Source organism: Ursus maritimus, unplaced genomic scaffold (assembly GCF_017311325.1).
Source record: "Ursus maritimus isolate PB19 unplaced genomic scaffold, ASM1731132v1 scaffold_6, whole genome shotgun sequence".
NCBI lineage: Eukaryota > Metazoa > Chordata > Mammalia > Carnivora > Ursidae > Ursus > Ursus maritimus.
In genome coordinates, this window is record NW_024426774.1 from 74,841,701 (window position 1) to 74,856,193 (window position 14,493).

The 14,493-nt window shown below is 37.5% G+C and overlaps 1 protein-coding gene across 1 annotated transcript in view; it reads left to right on the forward strand.

Annotated features, from left to right (window-relative positions):
- The first annotated feature begins 2,888 nt into the window (after positions 1-2,888).
- Positions 2,889-14,493, forward strand: part of VWA3B (von Willebrand factor A domain containing 3B) — a 210,124-nt gene continuing 198,519 nt past the window's right edge. The window contains exon 1 of the mRNA XM_008699794.2: positions 2,889-3,288. Coding sequence (XP_008698016.2) covers positions 3,057-3,288 — 232 coding nt within the window. The 5' untranslated portion in view covers positions 2,889-3,056. The remainder of the gene's footprint in view (positions 3,289-14,493) is intronic.

A 14,493-nucleotide genomic window follows, 5' to 3' on the forward strand; every position in this document is an offset into this window, starting at 1 on the left:
TATAACACCCAGTGCACCATGCAATACGTGCCCTCCTTACTACCTACTCTCTTAAGCCTTGAGAACTTCCTCAAGGTGCTCCCCTAAGGATGACCTTGGGGCATCTCTTGGTTGCCCCCTATGGGCAGACTTCAGCAGCACAGGCTGACTGCACTTGGAGCCTCTGGTTGGCTCGGTTGGGGCCTTTGACTTGTGCCCACTAAACCTTTCTATTTTTAACCCCAGCTCTGCCTGCCTTCTCCTGCCTTCAGCTCAGACTTTAACTTTTTTTTTTTTTTTAAAGATTTTATTTATTTGACAGAGATAGAGACAGCCAGCGAGAGAGGGAACACAAGCAGGGGGAGTGGGAGAGGAAGAAGCAGGCCCATAGCAGAAGAGCCTGATGTGGGGCTCGATCCCTTAACGCCGGGATCACGCCCTGAGCCGAAGGCAGACGCTTAACCGCTGTGCCACCCAGGCGCCCCCAGACTTTAACTTTTTTTTTTTTCCTTCTGTTTATACTTCTTCATTCTCTTTTGGAAATCCCTTCCTATTTCCCCAGACTTTAGCTCTTGGGATAGCTTTTAAAACTCAGGGCAGTGTTCAACTGGATTTGTTGTTTCTTACTTCTGGATTCCTCTGCTCCCCAATTTATAATAACCTCAGATGAAGAAATCCTGAAAAATCACAGTAATAATAGTAACAACATAGTAATATCTGGAAAATAGTATGTCTCTATTAAAGAGACAGCTCTTTCCTGATATTAGCCTTGTTTGAACTAAAAAATCACTGCCTTGTTTGAAAATCCATATTCTCGGTAATTCTGGGTGATTAATCCAGCACCCTTACAAAGTGCCTGCTGTATTTAAGGCACTGTGCTGAGGACATTCATACAGTTTGTCCCTGTAGTCACTGAAACTTCTTTTAGTCTAGAGAGGACAAATCTGAAGTGCCCAAAGTCATACTGGTGAAGTGTCAAAGTGAAAGTTGGAGCTTTGCTGGGGAGATACTGCAGAAGGTTGGTGAGGGGGTCTGGAGAGGCTTGATGGAGGAGGTAGAGTTTGAAATGGGCCTTGAAGGTTAAGATTTCACATAGGAAAACCACCTGAGACCAGCTTGGAGGCAGGAAAGCAGGTGGGCGATATGTGGGGAGGGGTTGCTTTGTCAAGTCATTTGGCATCATTGCTCTGGCAGGCTTCCTTGCTCTGACAGAGTGTCTCTTATCCGGTCTGAATAGAATGATCCCTTCTGTTGGGAGATGCCCTTTCTTTCCTTCCCTGTTTTCTTGGATTATTTCCATTTTCTAGTTGCTTTCATTTCCGATAATATGGGTATTCTCAGGCTAAAAAATCCTAAAAGTCAAGATCTGAATCAGAATGACTCATACAGGTTCTCAATTTCATTAGAGCCCGCCAGACCTTTTTTTTAAGCCATGTGAGTGCAGGAGGCACTAGGGCATGCACCTTAGCTGGAGGATTCAGTGCCTTTTATTTGGAATCAAGAACGTGTCCCTTTGGCCTTAAAGCGTATGACCCTTCTGAAACCTTTAAGTTTCCAAAATCCAGTTTAGGAGCCTTATAAGGACAACTGACATTGCTGTGCTGCCTTGTTAACCTATGACATGTAGCTCCCTCTAGTAAGAAGAACATAGGAGGTGGGTGAGTTTGGGTCAGTTAGAAGAAAGATGAACTGGAAATGATGAAATAATCAAAAATCTTTATTCTGAGCTTCCTTTTCTTGTTACTATGGGAACCGTTAGCCAAATTTAAAAGTCCTTCGGCTGGCAGTCTTTGTTGGACAGATCTCAAAAAGAAAGTTAAAGTCTGTTCTTGTTTTCTTGTTCTGTGAGTCTAATGGAGGAGGAGAAGCCCAAATCTTAATAGCTCATATGACTGGAAACTTGGGGGTAAAAAGGTATGTGGAGTAAAAGTGGGTATATAAACAAGGTACAATTACTGCAAGATAATGGCTTTTAACTAATTTATTTGGACATAGCTCTTTCCAGTCTATCAAGTGCTTATCCACGCATAACTCATTCATTGCTAATAATATTTCTAATATCTTTTCATGAAAACTCCCTGGCTTATGTCAACTGATTCCTGTATTTGTCCGGTTTTCATATCATAACAGAGACTTGCAGGGAATGTGGTTGGAGTTTTAGAAATGGGAAAAGGGAGTATTTCTGTCGTCAAGTTTTACAGTCCAGGGAACAAACTTAAATCTGTTTCACACTCTGGGTAAGAGGTAAGCAGACCTGTCTTTTTCTCCAAGTTAACCAGGCCCTGCCTGAAGTTTGTGGTGAGTGGGTTAAGATTGCTTTACAGTGTGGGCCACTCCTTCCCTCTTGTGTACACTAGCTATATTTAGGCAGGTCTAGATAAGCTTAATATGTAGCATATTGCCTGGAGTCCGGTTGGTCCCAGAACAGCTGGCTGCATGATTCAGAATGTTTAAGTCCAACTTTAAAACATTTAGAAAGTGAATCCATGCATTCCAGCTGGGTTGAGCTGTGATGCAGTTCCCACCCTGTCGCTAGCTCCCTGTTAGACACCCCACTTGTACAACTGGTGTGTTTCTTCTCAGGGTTTTACCCTCTGTATCCTCTTTGGAAGTAAAAAGTCAGGTGCAATTATAATTGGAATACTGATGTGTAATGAAGGTTCAGGAGTGAATGTTCATTTTCTAAAATGGAAGAGCTTTGCACTTTTCTGATTATAAAAGTAAGTCCTCTTTCAGAACGTTTAAATAATGTAAACATTTAAACAATATGGCAAAGGCGAAAACTACATATATTCTCACCACACAAATAAAACTACTATAAACTGTTGGCAGTTACCTTTCTAGATGTTTTCCTCTGTGTAGATATGGGGATGTATGGATGGATATTGAACTTTATGGATACATTTTAGCAATAAATGTGGATATCTTCTTTGTTAGCAAATATGCATCTATATTCAATATTTTTAACTGGTAGATTGAATTCCACTAAATGTACTGTAATTAATATTAAACCAATCCTCTGTTGATGTTAGATTGTTTCCAAGTCTTCAGGAAGTCTGATTTTGACAATTGCCCTTATGGGAGGTGTCTCTGACTTAGATCCTAATTCAGAGATGGAGTTATTAGCCTCATCGTCCACCATCTCTGAGCAGCAGCCGCAGGGGCGAGAGGGACAAAGCAACACCAAAACAGACTTGGCCGGGCAGAGTCTCGTCTCATCTGAGGAATGGCTTCAACTGCATGGGCTGAAGAGCAACAAATTGACCTTGAAACAGATTCTGTCACAGATTGGATTCCCACACTGTGAAGGTATCGTACTCACAAAGCAACACCGGTTGGAAAACCCAACCAGCATGCCATCCTTTAGCCTTTGGGGGGGCTGCATCAGTTCTGAAGGTTCCCCCCAAAACCACAGGCCTTGGAGCTTGTTTTGAGCTCACATCCTAATTCGTAAAAAATGTGCATGGACCCCCAGGATATGTTTGTTACGTAGATGCACGATCGTTAGTCCACTTACTAAATATTGCTTAATTTCATTCTTAGTCCTTTTAAAGATGAAGTAAAAAAATAAATAGAAGTTGTACATATTCCAGCAGATATCTTCTTCATCCCTTGGGATGTGCAAACCCCTTTAGTGGACTGTTGATTAAGACCATAGCTGTGTGTGGTTTCAGGGAGACTGTGCCATTTTCCTGTCGTAACCTCTCTTATGTGATGGGCTAGCTTTTCTAAACTCGTTGTTTAGAAATTTTGTCCTAAACTCCCAGTAGTACCACCCTCCAACAGGGAGTATGGAAATGGGTGAGGGTGTGGTTTTTTTGTTTTTATTTATTTTCTGATGACATACTGATTTGAGTTGCTCCTGAAATAGAGGGCCTGGGGACCAGGGATACGGAATGTCTTATGGAGTGTGAGGTAGCCCACCCAGCAGCAGTGCCGTGTCCAACATGTCAGTAGCACCCCACTTGAGGAGCACTTCTTTAATCAGGGCAATTGCCATTACTTGGATTTTACTCAGTAATTCTGGATTAGCCAATTAATTAATGAATTAAACCCATATTTATTGAGTGACCAATAATCCCGTGTTTTTGAGATTTTTCACCAGTTTCCTTGGCAGCTTTGTTCCATACTGGAGATAAGGAAGGTCTAGGGGATATGGTTGTTACGGATTGATTTGGAGGCTCATTCTAATGGCAAGGCCTTGCATTTCCAAGCTCAGGCTGTGCGTTCCCATTTATCTTTCCACCAGGGGTGGTACGGCCCTGTATCTTCTAAATGGAGGGTCTATGGGATTCCCATATAAGGAAACAAACAAAGCAGTTTTATCTTGTATTTCAAGTAACTATAATTCAGTCATTAATATTAGCAAAAATAGCAGTTCTTTCTATTTTGTCAAGGATTTTTCAGTCTAAGGTCATGATTTTATTTTCTTTTAATGCCCTTGTTAGGCTTTGGCATCAGGATTATGCTGGCCTCATAAAATAATTTGAAAGTATCCCCTCCTCCTGTATATTCTTTTTTTTTCCCCAATTGTAGTTTTCAGTGATTCATTATTTTTTTTTAAAGATTTTATTTATTTATTTGACGGAGATAGAGACAGTGAGAGAGAGAACACAAGCAGGGGGAGTGGGAGAGGAAGAAGCAGGCTCATAGCAGAGGAGCCCGATGTGGGGCTCGATCCCATAACGCCGGGATCGCGCCCTGAGCTGAAGGCAGACGCTTAACCGCTTTGCCACCCAGGCGCCCCTGGTGATTCATTATTTGCATATAACATCCAGTGCTCATTACAACACATGCCCTCCTTAATACCCATCACCGGGCTACCCCATCCTCTCACCCCCCTCCCCTCTGAAACCTTCAGATTGTTTCCCGGAATCCATAGTCTCTCATGGTTTGTCTCCCCCTCTCATTTCCCCTCCTTCTGTTTTCCCTTCCTTCCCCTAATGTCCTCTGTGCTGTTCCTTATTTTCCACATATGAGTGAAACCATATGATAATTGTCTTTCTCTGCTTGACTTATTTCACTTAGCATAATCTCCTCCAGTTCCATCCAGGTCGATGCAAATGGTGGGTATTCATCCTTTCTGATGGCTGAGTAATATTTCATTATATATATGGACCACATCTTCTTTATCCATTCATCTGTTGAAGGACATCTCGTCTTCTTCCACAGTTTGGCTATTGTGGACATTGCTGCTATGAACATCAGGGTGCATGTGCCCCTTCTTTTCACTACATCTGTATCTTTGGGGTAAATACCCAGTAGTGCAATTGCTGGGTCATAGGGTAGCTCTATTTTTAAATCCTTTATGTTCTGATGGTGCTTTTATATGGATGGTACTATTTCTTCTTAAAATGTTTGATGGAATTCACCAGTGAAACTTATGTGAGCCTGGAGTTTTGTTTGTAGGAAAAGTTTGATAAGAAATTCTGTTCTGGGGGCGTCTGGGTGGCTCAGTCGTTAAGCATCTGCCTTCAGCTCAGGACATGATCCCAGCGGTCTGGGATCGAGCCCCACATCAGGCTCCTCTGGGGAAGCCTGCTTCTTCCTCTCCCACTCCACTTGTTTGTGTTCCTCTCTCACTGGCTGTCTCTCTTTGTCAAATAAATAAATAAATAAAATCTTAAAAAAAAAAAAGAAATTCTGTTCTGTAATAAGCATAGAGATTTTCTGTTTCATCATGCCAACTTTAGAAAGTTGTGTTTTTCAAGGAATTTGTCCATTTTATCAATGTTTTCTAATATATTGACAAAATGTGTTTCCTTAACATTTTTTTTTTTTAATGCCTGTAGAATCTAAAGATGTTCCCTCTTTCGTTAAGGATAGAATTTGTATTTTTTTTCTCACTTCTTTCTTGATAAGTCTTGTTCAGTGGATCTCATAACTCTTCAAAGAACCAAATTTTGGGTTTGTTGGTTTTTTTTTTTCCTGTTCTTTGTTTTCTATTTCATTGATATCTGCTTTGAACTTTTTTATTTTCTATGACTTACTTTGAGTTTAATTTGCATTTCTTTTTCTAGTTTAAGGTGAAAACTTAGATAATTGATTTTAAGCTTTTTTCCTCTTCTCATATAGTCATTTAAAATTCCTCTATGAATTGCTTTAGCTGAATCCAAATCTTGATAGGTAATATTTTCATTGTTACTGAGTTCAGAATATTTTTTTTCTCTTGTGACTTTTTTCTTTGATTCATTTTTAAGAGAAATGTTTAATTTGTAAATATTTTAGAATTTTTAAATAATCCTTATTATCTAATTTACTACTATTGATGTCAGAAAACATAGCCTGTAACATTTTCATCTTTTGAAATGTGCTGAGATTTGTGTTATGTCCCAGGATGTATCTTGGTGCACATTTCATGCACACTTGAAAAGAATGTGTATTCCGCGGTTGTTAGTATTTATAAATGTTCATTAGTTCAAGATGGTTGGTTTTATTCTATTATAGAGATGTGCAGTGTCTTTAGAGATTTTTTTGCCTAGTGGCTTTGTCCGTTTCTCCCTTAAGTTCTATCAGTTTTATTCACGTAGTTTGAAACTCTAAATACATACACATTTAGGATTGTCATATCTTTCTGATGAATTGACAGATTTTAATTTTTAAATGTCCGTCTGTATCTCAGATGGTAGTCCTTGTTTTGACATTTGCTTTGATATTGATACAACCACTGCAGCTTTCTTAATGCTTCATTTGCATGTGGCATATATGTTTTCATTCTTTTACTTTCAAACTATCTGTGGTCTCTCTATTTAAGGAGTGCCTCATTAACCCATTCTCATAATCTCTTTCAATTGCAGTGTTTGATTCTCTACATTTAATGTAATAATTGATGCAGTTAGATTTAGGTATGCCATTTTACAATTTGTCTTCTCTTTTTCTTTCCCCTGTTTCTCATTTCCTGCCTTTTGGGTAAATTGAATATTTTTAAATATTTCATTTCATCCCATTTAAATTTCAGTAGGCTTTTTGGTATGTCTTTTTGCATTATGTTTTCAGTGGTTGCTCTAGTGATCACGTCCTTGTCACAGTCTGCTAAAAGTTAACTTTGTACTACATCACCTAAGATGTAAGAATCTTGCAGCAGGGGCGCCTGGGTGGCGCAGTCGTTAAGCGTCTGCCTGCAGCTCAGGGCGTTTTCCCGGCGTTCCGGGATCGAGCCCCACATCGGGCTCCTCCGCTGTGAGCCTGCTTCTTCCTCTCCCACTCCCCCTGCTTGTGTTCCCTCTCTCGCTGGTTGTCTCTCTCTGTCAAATAAATAAATAAAATCTTAAAAAAAAAAAAAAAGAATCTTGCAGCAGTATAACTCCACTTAGCCCCGCTCCTGTCCTTGGTATTATTGTTTTAATGTATTTTATTTTTATATACATCATAAATCTCCCAAGCCAATGTTATAATTACTGCTTTAAAAAGTCATTTGTCTTAAAAAGAAACTGAGTGGGAAAAAATAGCGTTTTACAATCCACATATTTACTATTTATAATATTCTTCCTTCCTGTAAGGCTTGCAGTTCCATCTGCTGTTTGTTTCTAAAGAATTTCTTTTAAGCATTTCTTGTAGGCAGGTCCTGTGAGTGACGAATATTCTTAGTTTTGGTTTATTTGATATTGTTTTTCTTTCACTTTTTTTTGTAGATGATTGGATGATTGGTTGATACTGGATTTTTGTTTTTGGTTTTGGTTTTTTGTTTTTTTGATAGAGTGAGTGCTCATGTGCACACTCATGCGCATGCATGCGCAGGGCCGGGGTGGGGCAAAGCGAGCGAGAGAGAATATCCCAAGTGGCCTCCACCCAGCGCAGAGCCTGATATGGGGCTTGGTCCCACAACCTTGAGATCATGGCCTGAGCCAAAATCAAGAGTCAGACACCTAACCAGCTGAGCCACCCAGATGCCCCATTGGTTGATACTTTTTATCCTGAAATAATGATAGCTTTATAGGAAGTTGCAAAGATAATAGAGACAGATCCCAAGAACCCTTCACTGAGTTTCTCCTAATGGTTACATCTTATAAAGTTATAGTATAATATCAAATCCAGGAATTTGACATTGATGTGAATATGTGAATAATTCTGTGTAATTTTACCACTTGTGTAGATTTGTGTAACCAACACCACAATTGTTTTATCACCACAAAGATCTCCCTTGTGCTACCCCATTATAGCCATACAGACACGCTACACCCCAATATCCTTAACTCCTGGCAATCACCAGTCTGTTTTCTATCTCTAATTTTCTCATGTAGAGAATGTTTATATAAATGGAATCATGTAGTACGTGACTTTTTGAGATTGGCATTTTTTCATTTGGTATTATTTCTTTGAGGTTCATCCAAGTTGTTGCATGTAACAATGGTTTGTTTCTTTTATTGCTGTAGTATTCCAGAATATGGATGTACCACTGTTTATTTAGCCAGTCACCATTAAAGACATCTGGGTAGCTTCCAGTTTGGGGCCATTACAAATAAGTCTGCTATGAGTAGTTGTTTATAGGTTTTTGTGTGACCATAAGTTTTCATTTTTCTGGGATAAATGCCCAGGAATGTAATTGCTATGTGGTAAGTGTGTGTTTATTTTTTGTTTCGTTTAGTTTTGTTTTGTCTTAAACTGCTAAACTTTTCCAGGGTAGCTGTTTATTCACATCAGTAACATATGAGAGAGTTTCTCCACATCATCACCAGCATTTGGTATTGTCACCATTTAAAAGTTTTAGCTGTTCTAATAGTTGTGTAGTGCTGTTTCGTTGTGGTTTTAATCTGTATTCCCCTAATGTCTAGTTTTGTTGAACATCTTTTCATGTGGTTATTTGCTGTATATTATCTTTGGCAAAATGAATGTTTCTTCACGTCTTCTGATCATTTTCTAATTAAGTTTTTTCAATGATTAATTTTGAGAACTCATTATATATTCTAGATATGAGTCCTTTGTCACATATGTGGCTTGCAGATATATTTTCCTAGTCCGTAGCTTATTTTTCATCCTCTTAAGAGAGTTTCTAACAGTAAAAGTTTTAAATTTTGGTGACTTTATTGGTTTATCAATTTTTTTCTTATATGGATCTTGCTAATTCTCAAAAACTTTCTCCGATATTTTTACAAAAAGTTTAATAGTTTTATATCTTATATTTAGCCCATGATCAGTTTGCATTACTTTCTGTGTAAGTTTTGTTTTTGGACTATGAATATCCAGTTTCTCCAGCACCTTTATTGAAAGTCAAAATCAAAAGCTTTTGCACAGTGAAGGAAACCATCAACAAAGAGATACCTACTGAATGGGAGAAAGTTTTTGCAAATAATATATCTGATAAGGGGCTAATAGCCAAAGTATATAAAGAGCTTACACAACTCAACACCAAAAAAACCAAACAACCTGATTTGAAAATGGGCAGAGGACCTGAATAGACATTTTTCCAAAGAAGACATCCAGATGGCCAACAGACACATGAAAAGATGCTTGGGGCGCCTGGGTAGCGCAGTCGTTAAAGCGTCTGCCTTCGGCTCAGGGCGTGATCCTGGCGATCCGGGATCGAGTCCCACATCAGGCTCCTCCGCTGGGAGCCTGCTTCTTCCTCTCCCACTCCCCCTGCTGTGTTCCCTCTCTCGCTGGCTGTCTCTCTGTCACATAAATAAATAAAATCTTTAAAAAAAAAAAAAAAAAAAGATGCTCAACATCACCCATCATCAGGGAAATGCAAATTAAAACCAAATACACCTGTCAGGATGGCTAAAATAAAAAATGGAAGAAATAACAAGTGTTGGTGAGGATGTACAGGAAAAGGAATCCTTGTACACTGGTGGAGGGAATGGTGTAGCCACTGTGGAAAACAGTGTGGAGGTTCCTCAAAAAATTAAAAATAGAAATACCATATGATTCAGTAATTCCACTACTTTGTATTTACTCAAAGAAAAGGAAAACACTGATTTGAAAAGATTTGCACCCCTATGTTTATTACAGCATTATTTACAATAGCCAAGGTATGGAAGCAACCTAAGCTTCCATTGATAGACTAATGGATAAGGAAGATGTGGTGTATGTGTATATATATATATATATATATATATACACACACATACATACAGTGGACACTTATGGCTCCATAAAAAGGATGAGATCTTACCATTTGCAACAGTAAAGATAGACCTAGAGGGTATTATGATAAGTAAAATAAATCAGACTGAGAAGGATAAATACTATGATTTTATTCATGTGGAATCTAAAAAACAAAACAAATGAGTAAACAAACAAAAAGCAGAGTCAGACCTATGCAGAGGACCTATGTTGTTTGCCAGAGTTGAGGTGGAGTGGAGGACATAGGATTCTAGTTATGGAATGAGTAAGTCACAGGAATAAAAGGCACAGCAAAGGGAATATAGCCAATGATATTGTAATAGGGTTATACAGTGACATTTTGTAGCTACACTTACAGTGAGCATATATTGTTCTGAAAAGTTGAATCACTATGTTGTACACCTGAAACCAATGTAACATTGTATGTCAACTGCACGAAAATAAAAAAATGAAATAAAATCAAAGACTTTTTTTTTTTTCTGTTTTGAATTGCTTTTGCATCTTTGTTAAAAATTAGATGGTTGTACTTGTATGGGGCTATTTCTTGGTTCTCTGTTTTGTTTTATTTTTCCATATGTTTGTCTCTCTACCAACACCATGCAGTCTAGATAACTATAACTGTGTAATGTCTTGAAATGGGCAGACTGATTCCTCCAGTTTAATCTTTTTCAAAATTGTTTTAGCTACTCCAGTTTCTTTGCCTTTTCATATACATTTTAGAATTTTCATATACATTTTAGAATAACCATGTGTGTGTCTACAAAAATTAGATTTTGGGATTTTGATAGAAATTACATTAAACCTGTATATCAATCTAAGTAGAATTGACATCTTTACTATGTTGAGTCTTCCAGTCCATGAATATGGAATATCTTTCCATTTATTTACATATTTATTTCATCAGCTGTTGTAATTTTCAACATATAAGTCTTGCACATGTTTTGTATTTTGTTTTTCTAAGCAATTGTTAATGCTGTTGTGTTTTAATTTGGGTTTCCACATGTTCATTGTTAGTATATAGAAATATGGCTAATTTTTTTATGTTGATCTTCTATCCTCTGACCTTATTGAACTCACTTATGAGTTCTAAGAATTTTTTTGTTGCTCTTTATTCCTTGGGATTTCTAGGCAGACCATCATGTCCTCTCCAAATAGGAAAAGTTTTCACTCTTCCTTTGTGATCTATATGCCTGTATTTCTTTGTTTTACCATGTGCTGGCTAGAGCTTTCAGTACTATGTTGAACAGCAGCAGTGAGAGTGGACATCCTTACCTCATATCAGGTCTTCAGGGAAAGCTTTCAATCTTTTACCACTAAGTATAATGTTAGCTGTACGTTTTTTATAGAATTAAAAAAAATCAAGTTGAGGAAGGTCTGTTATATTCCTAATGTGCTGAGAATATTCATCATGAATGGGTATTGAATTTTGTCAAATGGTTTTTCTGTATCAATTGAAGGGATCATGTGACTTTTTTTTTCTTCCCTAGCCTGTTAATTTGGTTGATTATATTGACTGGTTTTTGAATATCGAGCCAATATAGCTAATATGGTTTTACATATGTAATCATGAAGGATATTAATCTGTAGTTTTCTCTTTTTTTGTCCTGCCTTTGTCTGGTTTTGGTATCAGGGTAATGGTAGTATTGGCTTCATAGAATGAGTTGGGAAATGTTCCCGTGTCTTCCGTTTTCTGGAAAATGTGGTATAGAATTTTAATTATTTCTTATATGTTTGGTAGAGTTCTCTAGGGAACCTATCCAGGCCTGGGGATTTCTGTTTGAGAAGTTTTTAATTATAAATTCATTTCCTTATTAGGTATGATCTATTTCATATTAAGAAAGTTGTGGTAGTTTGTGTTCTTTCTAGAATTCATTCATTTCATCTAAGTTGTCTATTATATGTGTGTGGAGCTGGTTATAGTATTCCATTCATTATTCTTTTGATGACTGAGAGGCTTTTTGTTTTTTCTCTCTTTCATTCTTGATATCAGTAATTCATGTCTTCTCTCCTTTTACTTTTGTCAGTTTTATTAACCTTATTAAATTATAAGCTTTTTATTTGATTGATTTTCTTTATTCCTTTTCTGTGTTCAATTTTCTTGATTTCTTTTTTGGTGTTTATTGTATATTTCCTTCTGCTTACTTTGGATTTGTTTTGCTATTCTTTTTTAGTTTCTTCAGATGAAAGCTTAGATTATTGATTTGAGACTTTTCATTTCTTCTTATGTAAGCATTTAGTGCTATAAATGTCCCTCCTGGCAGTGCTTAAGCTGTGTTCCTCACATTTTTTATAGGTTGTATTATCATTTTCATTCAGTTTAAAGCATTTTAAAAATTTCTGTTGCACTTCTTCTTTGACCCATGGAGTTTTTAGAAGCATGTTATTTAGTTTCCAAGAATTTGGACATTTTCTTCTTATCCTTTTGTTACTGATTTTTAGTTTGTTTCCATTGTAGATGGAGAACATACTCTGGTTTTAGTTCTTTCAAATTTTTTGAGTTTTTTTTTTATAGCCATGGATATGATTTGTCTTGGTGTACATTCTGTGCTTGTAAAAGAATGTGTGTTCTGTTGTTGTGTAGATTTTTCTATAAATGTCAGTTAAATCCTGTTTGTTGGTGTTGTTGAGTAGTGTTGCTGATTTTTTGTCTAGCTATTCTAACAATTGTTGAGAGAGCAGTATTGAAATCTCCAATTGTAATTGTGAGTTTGTCTTTTTCTCCTTTCACTTCCATCAATTTTTACTTAAGATATTTGCAGTCCTTGTTTTGGTGCATACACATTTAGGATTGTCTTCCTAAATGTGTTTAGCTATGTCTTCCTGGTGTGTTGACACTTAAATTCATACAATGTTCTGCTCTATCCCTAGTAATATTCTTTGGTCTTTAGTTTACTTTTCTGATATTAATATAGTGATCTGCTTTCTTTTTATTAATACTTAAATGACATCTTTTTTCATTCTTATACTTTTATATATGTTTTTATGTTTGAGGCCAGTTTCTTGTAGATACCCTTTGGGTCATTTTTTAAAATCAACTTTGCCAATCACTAGTTTTTTTCTCTCTTTTAAAAATTATTTACTAAGTTTTTATTTTAATTCCAGTATAGTTAGTGTACAGTGTTATATTAGTTTTAGGTGTACAATATGGTGATTTGACAATTCTTTACATCACCCGGTGTTCATCATGACAGGTGCACTCCTTAATCCCTATTGCCTATTTCACCCATTCCCCCACCCACCTATCCTCTGATAATCACGTTTGTTCTCTGTGGTTAAGAGTCTGTTTCTTGTTTGTCTCTTTCCTTTTTTTTTTTTCCTTTGCTCATTTCTTTCTTTTTTTTTAAATTTTTTTATTATATTATGTTAGTCACCATACAGTACATCTCTGGTTTCTGATGTAAATTTCGATGATTCATTAGTTACGTATAACACCCAGTGCACCATGCAATACGTGCCCTCCTTACCACCCATCGCCAGTCTATCCCATTCCCCCACACCCCTCCCCTCTGAAGCCCTCAGTTTGTTTCTCAGAGTTTATTTAAAAAGTCCAACTCCTGATCTTAATCTGTTAGTACTGACTGTTTTCAAGTTTGAAATCTCCTCACTAGTTCCTTGTCTCTTGCACAGCGGAGCGGCTGGTGTTGCTCCTTCATGTACTTCCTAAAATCCCCACCCTACATCCCAGTGACTTCCACTATGTGACATTGCTGCCACCGTAGCTTCTCATTGTGTCATCTGATTGGAAGGTGACATGGTTACTTTCCAGAATAGTCCGTAATATCCACACCCAGAGTTCTTTAGGACCAGTGCTACAGGCCTTAACAGTAGCTTGAATGTGACCAGTGGAGGAAAAACACTACATATTGTGGTAAACTGCAGAGCATTCGCAACCAAAATGGTTCCTGTCATCCCAGAACACCCCCCCCCCCAGTAGAAGTGTTCATACACAGAGAAGGAGAAAGTGAGGAAGAGTATAGTGAGATTTTTAGAGCATGAATTGTGAAATTATATGCTAAATTAGCAAGAAAGGGGTTTCTCCCTGACACTTGGCTAACATTCAGTGAGCAAGGCTAATAATAAGAATATTCTGCCCAAATTTTAATGATTTTTAGCTAGGTATCTTCATTACAAAAGAAGAAAATGCTTTTCTGGGGCTCCTGGGTGGCTCAGTTGTTAAGCGTCTGCCTTCTGCTCAGGGCGTGATCCCCGCGTTCTGGGATCGAGCCCCACATCGGCCTCCTCTGCTGGGAGCCTGCTTCTTCTCCCACTCCCCCTGCTTGTGTTCCCTCTCTCGCTGGCTGTCTCTCTCCCTGTCAAGAAATAAATAAAATCTTAAAAAAAAAAAAAAAGAAAGAAAAAGAAAGAAAGAAAGAAAGAAAGGAAGAAAGAAAATGCTTTTCTGTCCTGTTTTTACAAGTGAAAAGTGTTTCCTCTTCATCATCACTTGATCAT